The 24,431-nt window shown below is 40.8% G+C and overlaps 1 protein-coding gene across 1 annotated transcript; it reads right to left on the minus strand.

The window, feature by feature from the left end:
- Positions 1–330: 330 nt before the first annotated feature.
- On the minus strand, positions 331–22,488 carry ctnnbip1 (catenin, beta interacting protein 1). Its single transcript, XM_034590649.1, has 4 exons — positions 22,339–22,488; positions 13,663–13,777; positions 12,505–12,595; positions 331–2,672 (listed from the first exon to the last, which is right to left on the minus strand). Exons 2-4 carry the CDS (start codon positions 13,756–13,758, stop codon positions 2,614–2,616), a joined length of 246 nt encoding a protein of 81 aa, XP_034446540.1. The 5' UTR covers positions 13,759–13,777; positions 22,339–22,488; the 3' UTR covers positions 331–2,613.
- Positions 22,489–24,431: the final 1,943 nt, after the last annotated feature.

The following is a 24,431-nucleotide window of genomic DNA, read 5'->3' on the forward strand; positions in this document are numbered from 1 at the left end:
ATGCTTCAAAATAAAAGTAAACATCAAAGGACAAATTTCTTTGTCGTAGGCGGACAGCGTGACGGATCTGTTGGCCGTTTACATTGCGATGATTGATGAGAACATTCAAATAGAAGTTATTGCTGACACGATGTAACGGATAACATTTACAAAAGAAATTATCATTTTTTTTCTGAAACATTTTTTAAAAGAGCTAGTCGCTTCCACATGTCAAGAATGTACAAACAATGGTCATCGGCACCAGGCTACAAAGATCCTTGGCTCCGCTTGAATGAACATTAGAAACCACGAGGCAGACATGCTTGGCTTTAAAACGTTACGATTATTTTAAGTTATACAAGTTAACAAACTGTACTTAAACACATTAAATATTCAGCATGTCACTAGAAAAACATGTTGGCTGTTAACAAATATTCATTTGAGTTATTTTCCAGTTGAGATTTTTTTTATAATCACCAAATGAATAAAAACATGGTTACAAACCTTTCTTTTATCCATTGAACCAAACATAGAATCTCTGTGCTAAATATCAAAATGTATTTTTTGCAAATATCTCATTGATAATAGTGCAAGAGATACAGTACAGTCAGAGATAGCACACAGTTCTTATGTTTGGCCTCATGTGTTTAGTTACAGGTAGTTTAAAAATTAGAGTTTGTATGATTTTAGTGTGAACAAAGAGCCACTGCTGATGATATTCAAAGAGCGACTCGTGTTAGGCTTTAACTATCTACTGGTTCTCCATCTTTAATGACGCGTCCGAGGAAAAGGGAATCAATTCAGCAAACAATAAATTACAACTACGACTTGTCTCTTTATCAGTTTTCTTAATCAATATGTTAATTTTTATCTTGCAGATAAAAAACAACAAAAATACAATTGGCACAATCAAATTATTATTGTATTTTCCCCAACTATCTGTACAATTAAAAAAAAAAGTTTTACATGTCACAATAACCCAAAACAAAACCAGTGTTTGTTTGGGGAGAATGTGTACATGTGTGTTTCGCATGATTAGGTCTGCTAGTGTCTTTAAATCTTGACGCTCTCCTTTAGAGAAAAGTGTCGCCGCACCCTCGACAGCCTCTGGTTCAAAAATATAAGCAGCAGAAGAACGAGCGGGGCCTCATTTATCAACCTGCGTACGCTCCAAACACATCCCCACCTCGATGCAGAAATCCCTGTCGAGCACGTCGAAAGACCCCGTTAGCTCGCTTAATTAATGACGGGCCTGTTGTGAGCGTTGACACACATCATTGTGTCGTGCTAGTATTTGTACAGAAGAAATCCCATCACATTGAGAACTATCAAGAGTCTAAAATGCTGATTGTTTTTGATAAAAGCACCAAATTATTCTGAAATGAAAATATCAGTTGGTAAAGTAAAAATGATTTCACCGCAGCTCTCCTCACATCACTGATTGTGAATTAAAGTGATTACCCATCGCTTCCCACTGGAAAAACAGGCTGTAATTTAACATTAAGTGAAAAGCATTGACTGAGAAGAGTTATTGATGCATTAGATTTTATGGTAACACTTTACTTTAAGTTCCCCAGTCACAGATTTATGGGTGGGAATTGAAACATTTACTTAATTATTAAAAAAACACCATAATGGCTGTGAAAGCAGATAAAAGGAATTATTGTGTTTATTAATGCACAGTTTTTGTCAACAATCATAACTTCTCCTATGAGGACATATTTTATATTATTTCAAGTGTGTTTTACTATATTCTCATTCATGTTTATAAAGCGGCCTCCACTAATGAGGAGTTACAATTGTGACAAATCCATTAACAAACCTAATATCTGCTTACAAAAACATTGTAGTGAGTTATAAAATACATATTAAATGTTTCTTAATTCATGCTTTCTGCATGCAGGTTCCAGCAGAAGAGCAGACGCCTGTATCTCTAAACATGTGCGTTCCAAATAGCGAATGCATCTTTCACGCTTGTTTGTAATGCGCACAACATGTTTATAAATGAGGCCCCTGGTGGGACAAAATACAAAAGCCTTTATAACACAACAGCTAAAATCAAAAACAATTCCAGCCCCATTGGGGTAAGCAGAAATAATTAAAATCTCTCCCCTAACGTGACCACTCCTCACACCCGCTGCTCTACTTGACCACAACTATATTTCTCTTTGCTCCAATCAGCTGCTGACTGGTCAGTTCCTCCGGTGACCACAGCAGGAAATACACGTAACACTGCCCAACGTCTCAACATAGACAAGATAATACAAAACAAAACCACCCCCCCCCCCATCACAAGAAAAAAAAAATACAACTGATATTCATCCACACAATCTGTGAGTGTGTTCACTGACTCTCAAGGCTTCAGCCCACTGGGACCCACTGGAGTGCATCTCAGGTAACGGTGTGCCAGCCTGTGTGAGGAGGATACGGATGGAAAAGGAGTGGTGGGGGGGAGCGAGGCAGCCGCCACCTCCCGGCGTCTCTTCCCCTCCTCTTCTGTCCCTTCCCCCCCGTGCCCTTCCTCCCCTGAGCTTATCAGCGTCGTGCTTGTGGAGTTTGGGTTGTTGTGGGTCGTGTGCGGGGCGGGACGGGTCTGGGACGGGATGCAGCGGGGCAGGATGAGGGGGCCCAGGGTCACTGTCGCCGATCCTCCGCCTCTGACCGTGAGAACGCCATCACCACGTCCTCAGCACCTGGAAACCAAATGCAGAGTCAGATAAGTCCACTGAAGCAATACAAATAAATACAGACGCTGACGTTCAGATCACATGCTCTTCTGTAACAGTATAGAAAAAAAACAGAGAAACATGATTGAAACCCAACGTCAAAGTTACAGCATTTAATATCGCTGTACAGTATGAGAGCTTTTTAAGAGAAAAGCAACTGTCAACTTCTTATAAAAGCCAAACTGATTCAAAATATAGACCAAACATCCAGAAATGTGTCACTTCTTACATGACATGTACAGTTTTTTAGTGTCACAGAGGAAAAACCACCAGTAATAATGCAGCCTGAGCAGGTGAATTCACATTTGGGATTTCCAAGGAGCGGTATTTACTTTTCTGACAAACCATGTGTCATCTGTTTGCTTAACGTCGATACAAGGTGTGACCTGCAGTTTTGTCCACACACAGTACTAATCATAACATACACTTACACAGACAGACACACACAAATGACAATAAACATCAAGATATAGTCTCATATGTCTAGAGTTCGCACCTGTCATCAGGCACTAATATGTCAAAAATTACATCAGGCTTCAGACTTTTTATTTCCCTGATAATGTTTTTTTTTTCTGAGCTAATAACAAACATATTTCACTACTTTTCAAATCACTTCAAATTACTGCATCAACATAAGTCTTCAACTATCCACTTGTGATTGAATCTGCCGAAACTAATTTTAGTGCCAAGTGTGAAGCGAGTCAGGTTTTCTACAGGTTCCTGGATCATGTCAGTAAATCCTGTAGATCCTGTCAGCTGTGACAGTAAAGCCGAGAGGGACGACACTGCACGTGAAGATCTGTTCGGTGTAAGCAGGTAATTTTATCCATCGCCATGTTCCCCGGCGGATGTGGAGAAGCCATTGCCTGCCATCACAGCGCCCTGACAGTAGATACCGCAGCACAGCGAGCGGCCTGCTGACAGACGCTTCCTGCTCTGCCATGATAACACTTACATCTGAGGCTTCAGTACCGTTCAATCTCCTCTGCTGCTGCAGCTCTGCCTGTGACGCACTAGATTATCAGCGGGTAAACAATACTAGATTTCAGCTGATTTTAACCTCACTGAGCTGAGGGAAAATAATTGATGGGCTCAGAGAAAAGAGACTGAAATGATACAGTGCCTGACTATTTTCCATCCCTTTTGTGTCTCTTTCACTTTTACAAGTTATCAAGGAGTGAGCGTTAATTACAGCCTCATTCAGGTTGAGTCGACTAATGGAGCCTGCCAGTTGCACAATAGGACCTAGTCATCTGGATTTTGTTTAATAAGGGATCATTCATTAGCTTTTTGCCAACAGTGATTCATCAAGTTGTTTTTGTCTGCCCACACCTGATTAATACACACTTTCCAATTCTATTAGAGTAAGGGGAAATACAATTACACCAAGTTCTTTCTGCGACTGATACATCAGCAACAGTTCTTTCATATAGGCCTCATCATTTTTGCAATGAATCATCTTAAATTCGAGCAGTATGTTCTTAGGCCCTCCATAAAAGAGAGGAATAAAAACTCTTGACAAATGATATCGGAAAATATTAAAACCCTTCTGGCCCCCTCAAGTTGAAGACTTATTATTTATACCCTTTTAAATTAAATGTAAGACCAAACTTATAATGGAATACACATCAAAAGGGAAAATGTACTTGTTCCAAGTTCACACATGTATGTCTCTAGACTCCACCAACTTGATCCCCATTGTCCCAAGTATGACAGACTTTTGACAGAGCAAAGTTTTATTCATCACCGCCTCCCTGCACTGTGTTAATCACCACAGATTCTCATCATTTCCACTTAAACTTGGGTTTCCCCATTTTCATAAACAAGCTAGCAGGCTGGCTAGAAAGGCATTAGTTTAAGACTTAAAGTTAACCAAAAGCAGCTCATACAGGAACTATTAATTCTTCTTCTTCGGTCTGGCAGAGTGGAGAAATGTATTGCGGCGACTTTTAGCAGTGATGGGCCTAAAAATAAGATCCATCCAATCTAAATGTAAACAAGTTGAGACTTTTTAAGGCCATTTATCTGTAAATTTGAATTTAAGACATTTTAAGGACCTGCAGTCACCCTGTTCTTCAGGGCTGTAATGATTCTGTAACTGAAAATACAATACAAACCTCAACAATTTTGTGATAACCCGACTGTGAAAAGACATACAGCAATTCCTAGTCTCCTCAACTCTTTAATAATAAAGCCTCGTCTCTTCAAGATGATGGGGAGCTGCAGCCAACAGAAGCTTGATCATGTAGTGCGATACAAACATAAATATCACCAACACCTAGATCCACACCTTTGCACACGCTTGAGAAGAAATCCTGTCAGCACTTTGTGCCTGATCTGCTATAAAAATACTTTCTTCACTGCAGCCCTCGAGTGCTTGTTAGATTTAATTATTGTGGAGATATGAAAGTAGGCCAGGGACTGTGAGCTTCCACATGTATTTGGCACACAGGGCGGACCCTCCTCCTCAGACAACTCAGACCCTCCAAACACAGAGTTTTTGTGTTTCATTTCTCTGCGGAGAAGATGATAAGCCTGTTTGACGCGCTTTCAGGTCATCATGAGCTCGGTAAAATAAAGATGTTGGGGGAGAGGTGGGTTTTTAGAATGAATGCTCAACTTCCTCTTCCCATTGGAGCTCACTGGTTCACCAGATGAGGATATGGAAAAGATGAAGTCAATGGGCAAAAGCAGCAGCAGGAAAGGAAACCAGACACATAGTGATGAAAAATATTGTAAGAGACGCTGTATGTCTTCAGTTAATATAGATCTCATCTGTTTGGAGACAGCATGTAGGAATAATGATGCTTGAACAAGAGACAATTATGTAAAACCACACAACAGGAAACTCGACCTGATTTACACTAACCATGAATAGCATTGTCATTTCAAGATGAGGTTTTGGCACCAGACGCTTCAGTAACGCCCATTTAATACAGTAAATGCCAGTCTGAATTATTTTTGTGCTTGTGTGAATGAGTTCACCCTTGTATAATGGACAGTCCTGTGAACTTGAGCCGACCCGGCGCAACTTGAGCCAAATAACGAGCAGAAACCCTCTGAAAATACACCCACGGAGCCGAGTGGAAGACTGAGCTATATCTGTTTTGACGGAGAGTCATGTTTGGACCTCGCCCTGCCACAAACACATAAACCCTAATACAATACACACAAGGTCTAGCCGAAGCAATGGAAACGTCAGGTCCCTCAAAGCTGTTGCCTAGCGACAGATAAAGATCACAGTGCATCAGAGGATGGCGGGCTGCTCCTGCTGATGCCTATGAGCAAAAAGCTTTCAGTTTGTTTCAGTGCAGCTCAGCATTCGGCTTTTCTCTGGCCCCTCCCTCCACTCTGCACTGATCCTCTCCTTGCCCTGCACGAAATGGATAAATAGAGCGACTCTGGAAGGTGGATTACATAAATAACAACAACAACAGGCATAATATAAGCACTTTGAACCAAAAGAACAGTTCCATCATCCATAACAGAAATACTCTTTCTAGGAAAATAATATATAGGAAAAGGGTATATATGTCAACAGCGTAGAAGTCAAATCGTTTTTTTGGTGTCAAATAAATATTACACAAAGATTAAAAACGAGCAAAGACAACACTACAGATATTAATGAATAAATAATTATAAGTGCTTTGTTATCATTCACAAGCAATCAAAAGAATTTCGTCATGCTTCTGTGAGACGATAAATCAATATGTGGTTGAAAAAAAGGTAGCGCCTCAATAAAAAAACACAGACAATGTTGCAGTGAAACGCTTCAAAGCTGTAAAATGGACCGAAACAGAGCTTGTTTGAAATTAAAGGCGCCGTGCTGCATCACTCAGAGTGAATGAGCAGTGAAGCAGCTGTATGACTCCAGTGATGAAGCACTGAGTTAATAGTCGGAGCAACAACAGCATTTGAGGTCACAATCTGTGCAGGGTCAGCTGGAACCCCCCCCCCCGTCCAACACACACCAGCCGGGTTGGGTTAAGATGCAGAACACAACAGGGACATGTGTGGTCCAGCTCAACATACTGACATCAACAAACACAGTGGATCTACTTTAATACACTTGTGCCTACGATCTGTTATTTCAAGGTGACGAAGCTTCATAGTATCTGAAAGTTTCTTAAGTACTAAGTCCACTTTGTGAAAGGTTTCTTTTTAATTCAGTTAAGTGTAACTTTAATTGTTTAATTTTCAACAAAATTGTCTTATTTTTTGGCTCACATGAATATTATTGAGGGATTTAGGTTCAGACCTCTGCACCTGTTACTACTGGATATTTTGATGATGTTTTATTGTAACATTTGGACCATCTCTTACAAAAGAGTAATTATATATCAATAAAAGTTTAAAAAGCAGAGACAAAAGAAACTGAAGCCAGATGCAACGGTTCTCAGCCTTGTTTATCCTAAAATTATAAAATAAAATAATTCTTAATTAAAAACTACAACAAAATCGAATTCAGCATGTCACATTTGCAAATTAATGGTTCAGAATTAAACGGAGAACATCTAATATTTACGACTCTTCAAACTGTGATAATTAAGAGATGTTACAACATTGACATTAGGTTCAAGCAGCAGCAACTAATTTTCAAAGGGTCAATTACCTTTTTCTAAATGATCCATTAAAGATAGATTTAATTAATTTAACATTTACAGGCCACATCCAGGTGGTAAATTAGTTTTGTATAAGGCAGTAGATTTTTATGGGGCAGTTTGGTTAAACTTTTAGTTTCTGTTGCCAATGAAGAAAACATTGTTACAAAGAGAATTGGCTGAATCAGCAAATCTGAACTAGAAACAATTGTTCTAAAGTTATTCTATAACATTCATCAATAAAACATCAAACTAATTGACACATTTGAGACTGAGAGGAGCAAATCAAGCCTCTGTGTCAGTGAGTCAGGTAGACGAGGTGGTTCATAATCTGAGTGTGGCTCTGATTCATGCTGCAGCGAGGAGCAAGACAAAGTATGAATCGATACCACTCTGCCTGAGCCCAGTCGCCAAACAAAGGCAGGGCCCTGCTCTGTGTCACTGTGCTCTCAGTTAAAAGGGCCGGTTTGAGGATTGTGTGATACCCGAGTTGTATTGCACACAAAAAGAAACAAGATTGTGTATTGATTGCACCGGGCTGTGGTAGTATCTGAAATGAGAGTGGCCACATTTCTGTAAGAAGAGATGGGACTATCAGGGAGAGATTGGAATATCACACTCTAGCTGTGTAATTAACACTCCAGCTTGCATCCAGGCCCCCCCCAATGACACCGGCTCCAATCTACAGACGCACCACGTCACAACACCCAAGGCCCGCAGGGACGCTTGGCTTTCCCGGGACAACTGAGGTTGCTATGACAACGCCTCCTCATCTCTCCTCTTTTGTTGCGACCCTCAGACGTTCTTCTTGGAGGAGTAAACTTTCTCTGTCGAACAAGACAGTATAACATGTGGCGAGACTGCAGGCTTTATGTGCGGCTCTGTTTAAAAGTGACATGATGTCAGTTAATAGATAGCTGTGAATGAAAGAAGTGAAGGCAGAAGAATAAGAACCTGACTGTAAAGACAAAACTAATATATTCCACACAGGAAACTATTGAGCTACAGACAACTCTCTAAACAAAGCTTCAACATCTCACTTAATGGGTTCACACTTCGTTTCTAATGAAACAAAACATGTTGAGTCCTGCTCACCAAAAATCCTCTGCTCCTCTGAAAAATAGAAGCAAAACATGCAGAGCTCCAAAGCAGAGAATTCCTCTTTGGCCTGATTAAAATTGCAAAACAAAAATCTGTATTTGCATGTATGGTAATCAGCCAATTAAAACTATCTGAAATGCTAATTCCGTGACCCATAGACTGAAAAGAAATATGAGTGGCACCCCCCCAAGCTGTTTTTTTTTTCTTGTTCCTTACAAGGAAACAAGACAATAACATTTGACAGTTAAGCAGAGTCAGGGAGAATGATTCAGGGTTTGAGTAACATTTCCTCTCAGTCTGATCAGATGTGATAAAGTGTGACAATGTTTTTGGAGAGATTTAACTGCAACGCCTGCAAATTTGTTTTCTAATCAGAATAAATATTCTGGCATAAGCTGACAACAGCAATACAGTTAACCATTTGTCCCATTAGCTATGCTTCCATTTAACATTTCCTGAGTATAGCCTGACCTTGACGAATCAATACCCGTATGTCTCCACTACGCCCTTGATGCCCTCTAGGTAGCTTCAATTCGATCGTTTAGGCCGTGTCTACCACATGACACATGACCCTTCGATGACACTGGTATCAAAGCATCCTGAGCATGTTCAAACTATGCTCAGTTTCACGCTCCTGGGAAAGGATATTGTGGCTGCATCGGTTTCTTATCCAACAGGGATAAATCCCGATGGGAATCATCTGACATGCGCTGTCTGACAAAATACAAAATCTTTAAAACGGTTAGCTGGGAAGTAATGATATCAAACATAGTGCTTTTTATTCCAGCTGTTTACCAAATCCCATTTACACCAGTTCCATCAAGTTGCCTAAACTAACCATTTTTCAGAACACAGTGGATGTGCTGATTGCAAGTGGATGATGCTATTCTTTTAAAATATCCTTCTCACAATTTAAATATTGCTAAAGGTAACCTGTTTAAAAGAAAAAAATAATTGTTCATTTATGCTGTGCATATGAACCAGAGTGGTATAGTGTTGTGATATTAGAAAGGTATTGTGATACTACCACATTTCATTAGTATTGATACTTTCACAATGATATTAAAGTTATTCCTGCCATATTACCAATACCTATGCGTGACAGCGATGTGCGACAGTCGGGTAGTGTGTTTGAAATGCATAGCTCAGCTTCCACCGCCAGTAGGCCCAGTGAGTGTACCAACCGTTACTATATCTTTCACAGTTGAAACACAACAGCTGCAAATGCATGTGCTCTTAAAAAGGTCCGTCCATGTTTCATTAACAAACAAGATGCAAGTAGTGAAGTATGGAATTATTTTGTTTACATGGCCAAAGGTCAGGGCACCAGAAAGCCTGTCTGACATTTGAAACCAATGTAGACCAGGGAAGCCAAAACTTGGCAAAGCATTAAATGTGACAGTGACGTAATGACTTCACGCTCACAGAACCTCAAATACAAGTCACCACCAGAGTTTGTTGAGGCAAACATCTCTACATGCTAACGCAACATTCACTCTGGTAGACACCTCCCTGTAACGAGCAAGATGCTAAAAATCATGCATTCACAAGTATAGAAATCAACAACAACAGTTACAAATGATTAATATATACTAAAACAGTATTGGTGATGGTAATCGTGGCATTTCCGTGAATAGACACCTCCCTGTAACGAGCAAGATGCTAAAAATCATGCATTCACAAGTATAGAAATCAACAACAACAGTTACAAATGATTAATATATACTAAAACAGTATTGGTGATGGTAATCGTGGCATTTCCGTGAATATATATGAAGCCTATGAAAATATCCTCAGTGGAGTGCAGACCTCCATTAAGGAGGTGCATTGGGTTTAATATGTGACATCTGGTTGACATTATTAATGTTATATACTTACTGATTAATTATCAAAAACACAAATACATATATGAAAATAAATTAAAAACTATTCCTAGCACATAAACTATTAAGCATGAAAATAATAAACATGGATGACGTTAACTGTAAGTATGGCAGGAACTGTCCAGGGTTTAGCCTGCCGCGTGCAATCTCAGCTGTGATTGGCTCAAGCCCCCCACGACCCTCAAAGGATAGGAGGTATAGATAATGGATGATGGATGGATAGATGTAAGCCTGGCACCTCATAGGGATGAAGCTCAAATCCCAGCCTGCACACTAAAGTAGTGTTGTAAAGTAGAATGACCACAAATGACTCAATACACCTTAATGAGAACAGGCTTTCGTTTCAGTATTTCGATATTTTAGCAGGTATCATATCAAGTCTTTTTGAAGCCAGTGCTTCTGTAAAATTACATTTTAAGAGGAACAGTCATTATGCACATTGCTCGGCAATAAAGTGTTTCCTTTAATCTATTTTCATCATATTATTAGGTCCAAATGAGATCAAATTGTGGACTTCCTCCTTCGTGTAAGTGAATTGTCTTCACAGCACCTCAAAGGATCCTGAATGTGCTGATACGTACAAACCGCTGTCCTTTAGCGCAGCATTGAATATTTACAAGTGATTAACTCTCAGCTTTCTCCAAAATGCCTAATCACAGTACTTTAGACAAGATGCAGACCACAAATTATTTATTGCCACACAGGAGGCGGTGGCTGCCAGATGATGCTAAATGTGTCTGTTTTTGTGATGTATAATGCATCGTCGGAGCACCTTTCACCAGTCATTTCGTCCATAATTAATGAGGCTCTTCCTCGCAGTATTGACACAGCAAAGACACGCAGTACTGTATCTAGTAAAGGACATCAGGCCACGCTGCCCCAACTGACAGCTAGTTAGTGGTTGTTTGAACACACAGAAATCATGCTCCATAAATTTAAGATTTGAGAAAATCTGTACTGAACTTTTTAAGATGTGACACCATCTGTCTAAGGCAATGCTTTATACTCTTCAGCTTGAAGAGGATACAGATGCTTAATATAATCAGGATATTTACACATCAATGACACACATTAAAAATGTGAGGATCTGCAGAATGTTTAACAAAATACCCTGCAGGCTAAAACAAAGATAATAATAAATAAAAAAACAGCAGAGAAGAACAAAAAGACAAAGTCACTGCGCCTGCTACTTGCCTCCTTAATACCTTTATAATCATTAACCCAATCCTTATTAATCGCATTAAATCAGATATTTATCAATTAAAAAAAAAAAAAAACGTGCAGGTAGAGGACACAGCCAAGGAGACATGACACTTAACTGTAGGTAAAATGTTGCAAATAATTATTATGACTTAAATCCAGGCCTGAGCCCCAGCAGGTTTACCACAGGAGGACAGCAGGGCACCGGTGTGATGTTTGGACTGAGCCTGGAAAGCAGTTTTTGGATCGACTAACAAACTAAATATTAAAATTTGTTGTTGCTTTCTCAGGACACTGCAGTGCCTCTCCTCATATCTCCACTATTTTGTTTTATCCAGCACCCTCTAGTGGTTTAGAGTTGTAAAAGAGTTGAGGAGCTTAAAGAAGCTCAACAGCGCTCCCCAGTGCCCTGAAAAAACATGACCATCATTCGCAAGGTCATATAACGAAGCAAACAAGTGAAGACTGATTTGATTTATAAAACAAACACCACAACATTTGGATGCTTTTCTCTATCTAGGCCAATCGTGAGAATTGGTGGTGAAACTACTGATGCACTCATGCTGAAGATGAGTCACTTGTTTCCAGTCAGCCACACAGTTTGCTGTATGAGTAATCAAACAGTGCTGGTGGACCGCTGAGTCGGCCCAAGCGCTCAGGCAGGGAATCCGATAGGCCAACTGGGGTTTAGACTCAAGAGGAGTGATGTGCATGGAGGGATTTCCCTTGTTTTCACTCTCAGCACAGTAGCACCTCTGCAATACGTGGGGGTGGTGTGTTGGTCGACTAATGTGTTTGAAATGTGTTTCATATTAACCGACTGTCAAAAACACCTTCTACTCTTAGACCTTTTTAAACCAATTTATGATAATTACAACCAGAAATATCCATATTTCTATATAAACACACACCAGTAATAGTGTAACTAGTATCTGTGTTATGAAGATGTCTTTGTGTGTGTGTGTGTGTGTGTGTGTGTGTGTGTGTGTGTGTGTGTGTGTGTGTGTGTCTTACCCTGGTCTATGTTGTGCTGTGGTAGCTGGCTCATCTGACTGTGGACCACACCTGCGTAATTTCGGAGAAAAGCCTCTTCACTTGGCGTGAGCTGGAGACGAATGAACAAAGTTCCAAGTTATAACACAAGCTCGAATTGAAGGAGATCATAGTTTTTATCTAAATAATTCCCCACAGAGGCAGACGTGTGACATTGTGGATCTACAATTTGACTTTTTACATTCATTCTATTGAAGGAATTTATTTTATATAATATCTCGATACACAGTAGCTTTCAGGGGAACTTTTTGGTGATTAGAAACCTAAACCAAAACATTTATGATGACAACAAACATAACAGAGTAAAACTTGTTTATTGATGATTAATGTAATTGATTGTAATGATTACAGCCATGTAGACAATTTTAATCATAGTACCAGAAGTTCATTTGTAGACATTTGCTTGGGATCTATCTTATGAAAACTTATACTAAAAAAATATGGAAATCCTCAAGATACCGTCCACACAGACTTAGCATTTACAGCATCATAGTTCAACCTGATCCCCATGGCAGGGACACCCATCCCAAACAAGCTTTATACCACTTCTTTCTATGAGTGACCTCAATCATAAAATTAAACTCATATCTGTTGTCTTGTTAGTGTCAGAGGCTGCGTGTGAGAGGGCCATATCTATTAACATATTGTTCAATCTCTAGATTGTTTAAAAATTAAGTCCATGTATGAATAGGCCTTCTTCAGCTTGTTATCCTATAATTTAAGGTTTGAAGGGGGACAGCTTTGTTAACTAAATTTTGCCGCCTCATAACCTTTTAGAATGCAATTAAGTTGTTGTCTCTCCTGAGGCAGCAAACTGCTATCTCTGCTGACGTCTTGTACACTGTCAAAATTGGCATTTAGACAAGAATACCTATCACTACATGAGCTGAACAGAAAACACATCTGTGGGGCTGCTGTCTGCTCTGCCTGGTGTAGACATGCTAAATCTGGTAGAGGCATTTACCGGGTGATGGTAGATTTGACAAGCGTGTCTCCTCTACATAAATACCATACCTGGAGAACCAGCGTACCCTTTTTCTGATTGTTTTAAAAGCATGAGCTGGTCAATTGGCTTTTTTTTTTTTTAAATGTAGTGTTGAGTCAAGACACTGTACTTACATTTGATCCCATTTTCTTAAGCATGAGCAGGACCCGCACTTTCTGTTGGACGTACATGTCTTCAGGAGACTTCCCCGGGGCCTCCTCGCGGTTCATCCCCCCTGCTCCTGTGGCTCTGGACACACAAACAAATCCAGATTACAGAAGACCTGTGAGAAGTCAGCGTTAGCGACAAAGGAAATTATTGTCAGACTTTTCTGCAAGACCCGTAGTAAATGTGACGAATGAGCCCATGTGAGAACACAGCAGGATTATGTTGAGGGAACTCATTGCGGGTGAGTGGGGACGTTGATGATGTTACTAACACAAGATGGAAGCGGAAACGGAAAAAAACAAAAAGAATACAAATATCTCAGGATGAAAAAGAGGCGTCACACATGAAGATTTAATAGCTTTTGGTGATAAAGGCCAATTTTCCTGTTGTTAACACGCCTGACTCATTTTTCAGAGTTCATGTCAGAAAACAGGTTAGGTGTTAGCCACTCTTTGCATTCACCTATAGTAATTGACTTGGGTAGTCAACTTCCTTGTTTGTTTACGTCCATGCAAAAACACAGCTCCAGAGTTTTCAATCTAAAACGGGACCCAGCAGCATTTCCGAACATCTTTATTAAAGGCGCTTGAGTAGTGTGAACAAAGGGCGTAAACATGGCAACAGCAATGCGTTTCATAAGTCTTAAAATATTTGTGTAGATGTCGCCATAGTCTGCAGCATTTAAATAATAACCCATTATTATTACAAAAACATAAAAGACTGACCTGATTCAACTATTAAATGTTTCTCTTATCTGACTTGTTACATGTAAAAAAACAGGCGGGAACTGGATGTTTTACTACTAGCCTAAATGATAGATGATTTATGTGTGATAAACACTGTATTCATATAATCCAAACAGGGATGATATTAGAAGTCAGTGGCCTTGTCTCAGTGTAGTCACAGTAGTTTTGGCACTACACAGTGTGAATAGCTCTTATTAATATTGTATGGAATTTTCCACAGATCTCACCACTGCCTGCTCCTTCCATCTCTTCTTCTCCATCTAACTAATGACCTATTTTCACTGTCAGTCTGCAGACATGTGAAATATAGGCAATGGGGGAGAAAAAAAAGGGGACGAGGGGGAGGCGATAAAAGAAGCTGCCAAAGCTAATGCGTATGACAGAAAAGGGATAGGTTCCGCTGTGATAGCGCACACATCAAGGTCGGCTGCTGTCGCATCAGATCTCTGTTACAACGCACCAACAAGATGAGGCATACAGCACCGCTTGATTCCTTACCTAAATTCTCCAGTTGAAAAAGCTAAAACATGCAGAAGGAATAACTAATTGAAAAGACGAAATAGAATTCTGGACATAAAAAAAATTAGATCAGTATGCAAGTCAGGATTTGTTTGCCCCAAAGAATTTTTCATGAAAGCCTATGGGAGCCACAGTGACTATGATAGTTCTGGCAATTTATTTCGGCCTCTTATCTATACAAAGGACCACTAATGCATGTTGACAGGCTGTTTGATGTGGGGTTATATTTAATTGAGGAGCTGGCTCGCTGTCCCCCCCTTCCCAGAGCCCAGGGGTGCAGGATGAATGGGCCACCGTTGGCCATTGGCTGGCTTTTGGGTGCCACTGCGAGCGTATGGATTCATCCAGATCAGAGCAGCTGGAGAGTATTCTTGTGGCTACAGTCCTTATCATTATAACAACCTTTAGTGGCCAATTCCTGTGAACAACTAACACTTGACTTTGTCCTCTTGTCTGTTTTCAGTCACAAAAAACATGAGCAGAGCAATGGATACGGGCAGATAAATACATTAGTTATTCACCTCAACCGACGAGGCATCAGGCATAGATTAATTGGAGAATGGCTGAAGACTCAAAGCAAGACAGACATGAAAAGATGGAGCGTGTGCTTGTGTGAGTTCAGTAGCTCAGTACACCTTCAGGGTATTGGTGGTGTGTGAATGTGTTTGGGTGGGGGTAGTGATGGAGAGAGGATGTTGGTGGAGGGTGTAGTGTGGGGGGTGGCAGTGGCTTCAATCGGCAGCAGTGACACGTTTGATCACGTCTCCACGCTCCTCGCCTCAGACAAATAGGAGAGCTGAGACTCCAGGCACAGAGACCAACCGGCGAGATGACACGCACAGTATGAATAAAGATAGAAACTCAGGAGCACAAATCTGCCAGCCACAGAAACATACTGGGAATAAACCGGTCACTGCGTACGAGCGGATAAAAAATGGAGGATGAAGAACTGAAGAACAGGATCCTGTGATTGCAAAAAGGTGTCCTCTTGAGAGTTTGAAAGACAGAAATGATTATACAACAGGGATGCATTAATACTCGGGCATATCTTGAGACATGACAACTTCAATATTTTTCATGTCTTCTACCGCACAAAAGGTTGATATATTCCACGTTCATCGTCTGTATAAATAGGACTGCTGCTTTCATAACTAACACATTTCTGATCCTCTGATGTTTGCTTTTGAAGTTTGAAAACCAGCCATATTTAGCACGATCTCTACCCAGGCTCCTGACTGTATTGAGGGTTGTAATTTATATATTTTTTTTTCCAGCCTCAAAGTGTATTTTATCTTATCCCACTTTCGCAGCCATATCTGCAGCACAAACAACCAATGGAGTAAATGAAATCCCAATGGGAGAATCTCTGCAGTAAGAAGAAACAATATGGAATCATAAATGTGGATGATCAGTGATGTTCCTCTGTCATCGTGACATGTTTGTGACTCACAAAAAGGGCACAAAGATTTGTAGGGAACTATTTGGGGAAGCTAAAGAACTGGAATCATTACAGTTCTGGTACGCGATGAACTGGATGACAACATGTATACAATAGTGATTAACATTGTGCAAATGATTATGTAACGCATGGTTTTTCCATGCGCTCAAATTGAGCCAACTAGCTTTCCAGCCATGTTTAAAATCCAACAATGCTCCAGACAGTACTCAGATGCCTGGCGTACAGCGCCTCACTGCCACAGACTTAACTTCTAAATAATCCCTTCCAGGGAATCAGCACTGGATTACAACATGTTTAACACAGTGTGTCAAGCTAAAGGTGATTTTGAGGTCAAATATCAAACATGTCCTCATAGTCAGATGTACTGTCACAGGCCTGTATCTAGATATGTTAGATAATATTCTGGAACTATTTTCATTATTGATTAAAGATGATTTTTTTAATTGCTTCATTATTCTTTACGTGTATACAATAGTTACAAAAATCACAATTTCCAAGAGCCTTAGCTGGGGTTCACATTGCTTTTTTTGTCCCAAAGAATAGTACAAGAACTAAATATTTCTATAAAACTGCAGGTACCTAGAATCCAGTGTGTCAACTTAGTCCAACCAAATTTCACCAAAATCTAAAACTCAAAAACATGAATTAATACACAAGTAATACATAAGTACTCACAATTGAAAAGCTGACACTTTGCTTATTAAAAATGACAAATTGATCAGAATTGTTTCAATTGTACCATTGATTAGTCCATAAATTGATTGACTGATTGCAAAATGAATAAACTGTATCGTTTATTTTTTAAAGAAACTCAACTGTCGAAGGTTCCAGGTTTTCAAATGCAAGATTTTGCTGCTTTTGTAGATCTAACGTTACAGTCAAATGTATATTTTTAGGTTTTGGACAGTTGGCTGAACAAAACAAGAAATTAAATGGCATGAGCTTGATCTAACCATTAATTGAGAAAATAATAAGAGAATGTGTCAATCATGAAAATAATCATTAGTTGAAGCTCTTGGATTCACTGGATGAGATTTTGCTAGAGTGCCCCTATAAATCCTCCAAACATCCATTTTCTATTAAAATGCAAACAGACCCATCATTCTTTTCTTTATTTTTCCAAAATATGTTTTGACTCCAAGAGTCTTGATATAAAGCACATACTCTACTATCTATGGATACCAGTGTCTGTATCAGATGTTTGCCACCTCAACAAAACACCTGAACCTGACCTGTTTTTGTATCATGTTTGGATGATCTCACACACCAGGGAACACCTGGGAGTTTTGTGTCTGTGTATATTTTCTTTTTTTTTATAAAAACAGCTTAGAATAAGAACAAAATCATCAGTTACAGTAAAAATGAAAGCAGATTTCTCAAGAGGCGGTGACAAACAGGAAGGTTATAGAATTTTACTACAACTACAACTTTAGGGTGAAACCTTTCCAAGTGAAGCATACCTGTTTTTGTAGCATAATTCTGATAAATATGATCTTCTTCTGTATCTTAAATATTTTCAAGGACCACAACAAGGATCCTGTAAGACTCCTTTGTGTGTGCGTGATGATGGTTTCTAGAGGTGGGCTGGCTCAACACTAATCCCTCGGGGGACACTCGGCCTCAGACACATGTGGCTAATGTTCCAGACATAATCAAAGGCTTTCTTTAATGCGGATCTAGGCCTACCCCCCCCCTGTCAATGTTGTGATGTTGGTCTGAACTGAGGCATCAAGTCCAAGTCCCTCTAGACAGCTCAGTGAAAAGACAGCATCGCTGACACTGAGCTCATAAAACTTAAAGAATCCAAATACAACATGATTGTAGTTTTATTTACTCAGTTGTATAAAAATAACAGTATATCTAACTTTAAAATGTATTTTGTGTTTACTTTTTATTATATCCTTAAACTTGTCAAAACAAAACATGGAGTTGCTGTTATGTTATTTCTCTTAGTGAAAAACATTTCAACATAAATAAAGAGACAGATTTCTCCTGGATAACCTCCGAGGTGCCAATAAATACATATAACCTTAAAATTGTGCTGTTTAACAGAAGCCATGTTTTAAAACATATTGTGATTTAGAGTAACTGTTTACACAAGTTCTTGAAGAATTGAATTCAGATTAGGCTGGACTCTAAATTGCTCGAAGGTGTGAATGTGAGTGTCAACCATTGTCTCTATGTGTCAGTCATGTGATGGACTGCTGACCTGTCCAGGCTGTTGTCTGCTGGGTTTGGCCCCAGCACCCCACGACCCTCCGAAGATAAGTGGTTCAGGAATCGGATGGACGGACGTTCAGTACTGCCACTCTCCATTTCAACACTCAGGGTGCGCCACACAGTTGAGTGAGGGCCTGCTGCCAGGAATTACAGCATGCAATGTGATAGGCCCTCACATTTGCTGAGGGTCATGAGGGGCAGAGGCTGCCACAGTGCACCGACCCGATCACACATGGGCCGGTCCACTTGTTGAGCTTGTTACTGGCTCGCATGATGCACAATGTCTGATTGTTTTAAAAATCAAATTCCTCCAGCAAGCAGAAAGAGAGGAAACATGCCTCTGAGTTGACGGACAAGCCGCAAAAAGCCTGAACCAGAGGACCCTAGGAGGTCGATAGCCTCTGCACAGAATAACACTGAGCAGGGGAAATTATCTGAATTCAGTCATGAGCTGCTCCAGCATCCCGAGCAAATGTGTGAGAAACTTTAGTAGGCTACAACCCTGGTGTGACTGCCAGCTGAGCTGTCAACAACCTGGCCTGGTTCTGAAGAACAGCTGTGTCACTGCAGGTTACACACAGACACACACACTGACTCTGTTCTACTGGTTAAAACAACTAGACATCATACTGACATTAAGGAATAACATTATTGTGATTTATTTTCATTTTGTGAAAAGATTTTGTTCCCTGATTTGTTAAAAACACAAAAATAACTGACAATGTGACTTTATAAGGGACATAATTTGATGAATTTAGCTTTGGCAGCTCTCCTAAAACTGCAGTTTATCAAAATTAACAATTTCTTTCATTATTCATGGAGCTGCAATGATTAGTCAATTAAAGGTCTTTACACCAAACTAGTATTTTCACAGCAATATTTTGTTGTAGATTTGATTTTTTAAATCATTGTGTCACATAATAAAAGTAATAATGAAAGGAATATAGCTGCAAGTAAGATTTCTTTTTATCACCAACTATATAAAATTATGGATTGTTTAATTCATAAAACGGCTGAAAACTGCAAATGAAAACTCATAGATATTCACTTTAAATTTAGGTGTAACCTATAAACATCTGACATTTCTGCTTGTTTTGGGATTTTTGATAATTGACTTATCTGTTGACGACTAACTTCTGAAGATGACTGTCAACCCTTTTATTTTTTGTGCGTGTAATACCTGACACGTCACAAATTATACACATCCAAAACTGCAGATCCATAATGACAACTACTTTTCCAGCAACGACCAGAGTGACTCCCTCTGAGTCGGGCCGGCATGGGGTATGGGGTCCTGAAACAGCGTGAGCCAGACGAACAGACACTGCAGGCCAGAAAGGCTCTGGCTTGGATATACTGGATGTCTGCATGCTGCCTTTGTGTGGAACCATCTCCCCACATGTACAGTGCCCACAACAATGGCTACAGTATTTGGGGACAATGATGATGAACTGGATTGTGAAAACATGATTGATAAGTAGGTCATGTCTTGTTGTCACCACGTGAGGCATGAACTCAAATAATCCTGCTCAACTGTACAGGCTTAGTTCATATCTGGGTTTCTGGGTGTGCTTTAGTGGCTATGACTGTGCCACAATCAATTGATGGGTTAGGGTTAGGGCCTAGAGAGAGCATTACAGTAGGCTGTACATGACATTTCAAAAATTAATACTTAACACCACAGACAAGCTAAAGTTCTCAGTTTTTAGAGAGCATTTGGCCAGTATTTAAGCTTCTGTTGGGCCACAACTTGTACATTTAGTACTACAGTTTGCTTAAGAACGTGTATCAAAATTCAACTATCTTTTACAATAAGTAACCTGTGAAAATGTTTCCACAATATGTAATTTGATACAAGTTTTTCACAGACTGAACTATATTACATAATTAACTATGATCTCAGAGCATCTGGGCCTCTCAAAGGAATTGAAACAGAAGCTGCTGCCTTAAGCCGGTCCCTTGGGGGTGTGTCTGCAAGATTTTGAACGTGCCAGCGTCAAGGCATGGGGAAAAAATTCTGATTTGTGAGCAGTTATATGATCGCTGTGCTTGGAACAATGCAACGAAATGCAAATGTGCCGGATACCATATAAAACAGACAAAGAAGTGCACACAGAAAAGATGGCTAAGCTTTTAAATTTGATTCTCAAGTTAAAAAGGCTTGTGGTTGTCTTGAGTCTTCTGTCATTTGGACATAGTGTGTAAGGGACGAATGGATGAAAACAGCTCTTCTATGTTAGCGACAGGCCACAAGGGACTAGTACGTGGCCTGGTTAATGCCGACAGGCTGACAAGTGCATGTGCCAAACACAGAGCAAGAGGTTGTGTGATGAACCAGCCCTCCCTCCCTCACGCTGCTCGCAGGCAGCTGATGAGGTCCCCTCGGGGCTCGAGGGGGTTGAGCAGCCGCCGAGGAGCACCTGCCCTGAATGTGACGAAGCGAGGAGGGGAGGGAGGTGAGGCCGGGGGTCCTAATCTCTCTCCAAAACCCAGTCAGCTAGGGGAATGTGCAAACTAAGGCAGGCTTGACATACTGTGGTCCATGACCAACCCCTGCTAGTTGCCAGTAGGATTCAGTGTGCCTGCCTGTGGCCAAGCCTCAACACCCACTGGCCGCAGCGCTCATCAATGCCCTGCTGCCGGCAGGGTGCCAGCTTTGCCACTCAGAGGGTTGTCAGCTATCTGACATGTGGGGGGGAATCAGACACTGTAAAAGGCAGGGGTGGCACAATGCACCCATGGGTGGCATGGGCCAAAAATAGAAAATCAATGGAGTTATATGAACATGAAAAGCATGTGGAAGACAGTGATCACAGGTAGAAGAGTTTATGAGGTTGGAGCAGCATTGTAAATGTCCTCAGTGCCTTTGTGTAGTCTTGTATGTATTTGCTGATTGGTGGGTGTTTGATGAATGGGTCTGTAATTTGTATATTTATGCAGTCTGATATAAACCACATGTAGTCTGCAGAATCTCTCGTCAGCAGGAAACAGAAAACTACTGTACGGTCATGTTAACTACATGGTTACTAACATTATAATGGTGGGTAAGAGTCACACAAACCGTAACGTTAATGCTGACGACTCTGCTTAATGTCCACTGACGTTAGCTTGAGATTTACAGTTCCTGGCCGCGGGTTACTGGGCAATTTTATTAGTTTTTTTTCCCGAAGACAAATTCTGAATGAAAACTAACTGAGCAAAGAAACGAGCCTGGACACTAAACGCAGAAAACAGAAGGTAAAAAAAACAGATAAAAACACATGGCGCTGTGCGGGTCGTGTTATCATGTTGCGGGACGCAGACCGTTCAAACTGTAGCAGCGCTCATGCTAGCATCAGGCGACGAGGCTCCACCGCAACCTCGATACGGATCTTTAACCAAACGTCACGGAGAAGATGCGTGAACACGACCTGCAAGGACTAACAGGCAGCCTCCATTTAAACCGAGACAAACCTGTAATTCAGTCTCCACCAAACCCGCGCTACCTTTGGCAAAGCAGGCAATGCTACATAGCCGAGCTAGCTCGCTAGCATACCCGAGACAAAAGCCTGAATGAAGTTCCTATGGGTGCAAACAGCATCCAGGTGCCGCCGCTGTGCCAGAAGTGTACAACGCCGGGATTCAAACACACGTACTGCTCACAAAAAGCCCCTGAAGCGCGGCAGCTCGACAGGAAAAGCAACACACACGTAGCTTACCCCTCCTGGTCCAGCTTTTCTTTCTTCTGTGCTCTGTTTGAATGGTGTGTTGTTGTAGGAGGGCGTCCTGTTCCGGGGTCACATCCCTCCAGTCGGCGCAGCTTCGGCGGACTGACTCGACGCAGCCGGAGTCCTGATGGTTGAGCAGTACCGCTGCCGACCGCAGGGGGCGCCACCGGCACGGCCAACACTGCACATACCGGGAGTCTGCGATGAAAATAAAATAAAAGAATCCTTCATGAGTATCACATCGGGGATGTTTGTAGTGTTACTGCAGCAGGAGGGCATTCAACAGTAGACATAATATAATAAAAAGGAAACATGCAATACTGAAAATGTAAGGAAATATAAAAACTTACATATATATAGTGTGAGAGTGTATATAGTAAAAGGGACTGCACAAAGTCATTGGATTGCACAGACAGTAATGCATATTGCACAGTCAGGAGAGTTAAACCTGAATTAAAGATTAGAGTAGACCCAGCATTAAAGGCCTTATATGTACCATCAAGGTGGGGATGCAGCCATGTATGATTTCAATGTTATTGTTTAGGTTTATTTTATTTATAAGATAGGATCAAACTTTGTTGATCCACACACCAGGAGAGTTGTGCCAACAGCAGGTAGGTCAGAATGATGTAGACAAGAGAATACAAATATTTAAAAAAGGCAATAGAATACATTTTAAAAAAGCAGAATATGTATATGATATGTACCTTTTACTGTAGTGGTTTGTATAGATATGTTATAAAGTACAGTGCAGTGGCACAGGATGATTGCACGAGCAGGTAGAAAAAAAGTTTTTATATAAATGTAAGGACATATTGTGATGTGCAGATGACACAAATGTGAAAAAAGTTATTTTACAAATAGTAAGAGTAAAGTGACCTAAGAGAAAAAACAGAACAAGACAAAAATTGTGCAGTATTTTATTTTTCATTTGGGATGGTGTTGTGGAGTTTGACAGCAGTGGGAATGAAGAACCTGTGGAAGTGTTCCTTCTTGCACTGTGGGTGGAGCAGTCTGCTGCTGAAAGAGCTGCTCAGGGCCCCCACAGTGTCATGTAGAGGGTGAGAGGTGTTGTCCATGATGGAATTCAGCTTCGCTAACATCCTCCTCTCACCCACTTCCTCAGTGGAATCCAGAGGGCAGTCCAAGACCGAGCTGGCTCTCCTAACCAGTTTATTTAGTCTTTTTCAGTCCCTCTCAGTGCATCCGCACCCCCAGCAGACAATGGCATAGAACACTGTGTCATACAATTAATAGTGTCCTGCACACTCTGAAGGACCTCAATCTCCTCAGCAGATGGAGACGACTCTGGCCCCTCTTGTACAGGAGGCCTGTGTTACTGGAACAGTCCAGTTTGTTGTTGAGGTAAACACCTAGGTATCTGTAGTCCCCCACGATCTCAATGTCCAAGCCCTGGATTTTCACCTGTGTGGGCTGGGGTGACTTCCTGTGAACGTCTATCACCATCTCCTTTGTCATGCAGGCGTTGATGTAAAGGTGATTCAGTGGGGGAGGGAGCAGGGACAGAATCAAATCTGTTGAAAAACAAATTCAGCTCATTTGCCCACTCCTTGTCTCCAGATTCTGGGCCCCTCCCACTGTCCTTGCTGTGGCCGGAGATGGTTTCCAGGCCTCTCCACACCCCTCCATTGTTGTTCCTCCAACTTCCTGCTCTAGCCCATCGTTGCCCTTCCTTATCTCCTTCCTTAGCTCCCTCTGTACCCACTTCATTATGAATAGAACCTATTGATTAATTAATATAATTTACTGTTTCAGTAATGCAAGGGCCAGACTAACCTTCAAGCGCCCCTTGGGGAAAACAAAATAATAATAATAATAATAATGATAATAATAGTTACTTGTAGAATAGAGTACTTGTCTTAGCCTGAAGCATGCCAGGTTTACTCCATCCTTCCAGCTGAACTAGATCTATGACCCTGTCGTACTCCAAGAGCTGGTGGTGTCCTCCAACCAGGTAAAGAATAACAACATGATCAGACTGGGTCTGATTTAAGAATATGTTTGTGCTATCAGTGAACTAACTCCGCCCGACTTCTTTCTCAGGGTGATAACTGCTAGCTCCA

This window comes from Hippoglossus hippoglossus, chromosome 7 (genome assembly GCF_009819705.1).
Source record: "Hippoglossus hippoglossus isolate fHipHip1 chromosome 7, fHipHip1.pri, whole genome shotgun sequence".
Taxonomy (NCBI): Eukaryota; Metazoa; Chordata; class Actinopteri; order Pleuronectiformes; family Pleuronectidae; genus Hippoglossus; species Hippoglossus hippoglossus.

Bases quoted from the DNA above. Each gene is read 5' to 3' on its own strand.
- ctnnbip1 (XM_034590649.1), bottom strand. From the start codon at position 13,758: ATGAACCGCGAGGAGGCCCCGGGGAAGTCTCCTGAAGACATGTACGTC. The intron at 12,596-13,662 runs GTAAGTACAGTG...ATTCGTCTCCAG, and splicing joins TTAAGAAAATGGGATCAAAT to CTCACGCCAAGTGAAGAGGC. The intron at 2,673-12,504 runs GTAAGACACACA...TTTGGTTTCCAG, and splicing joins ACAGCACAACATAGACCAGG to GTGCTGAGGACGTGGTGATG.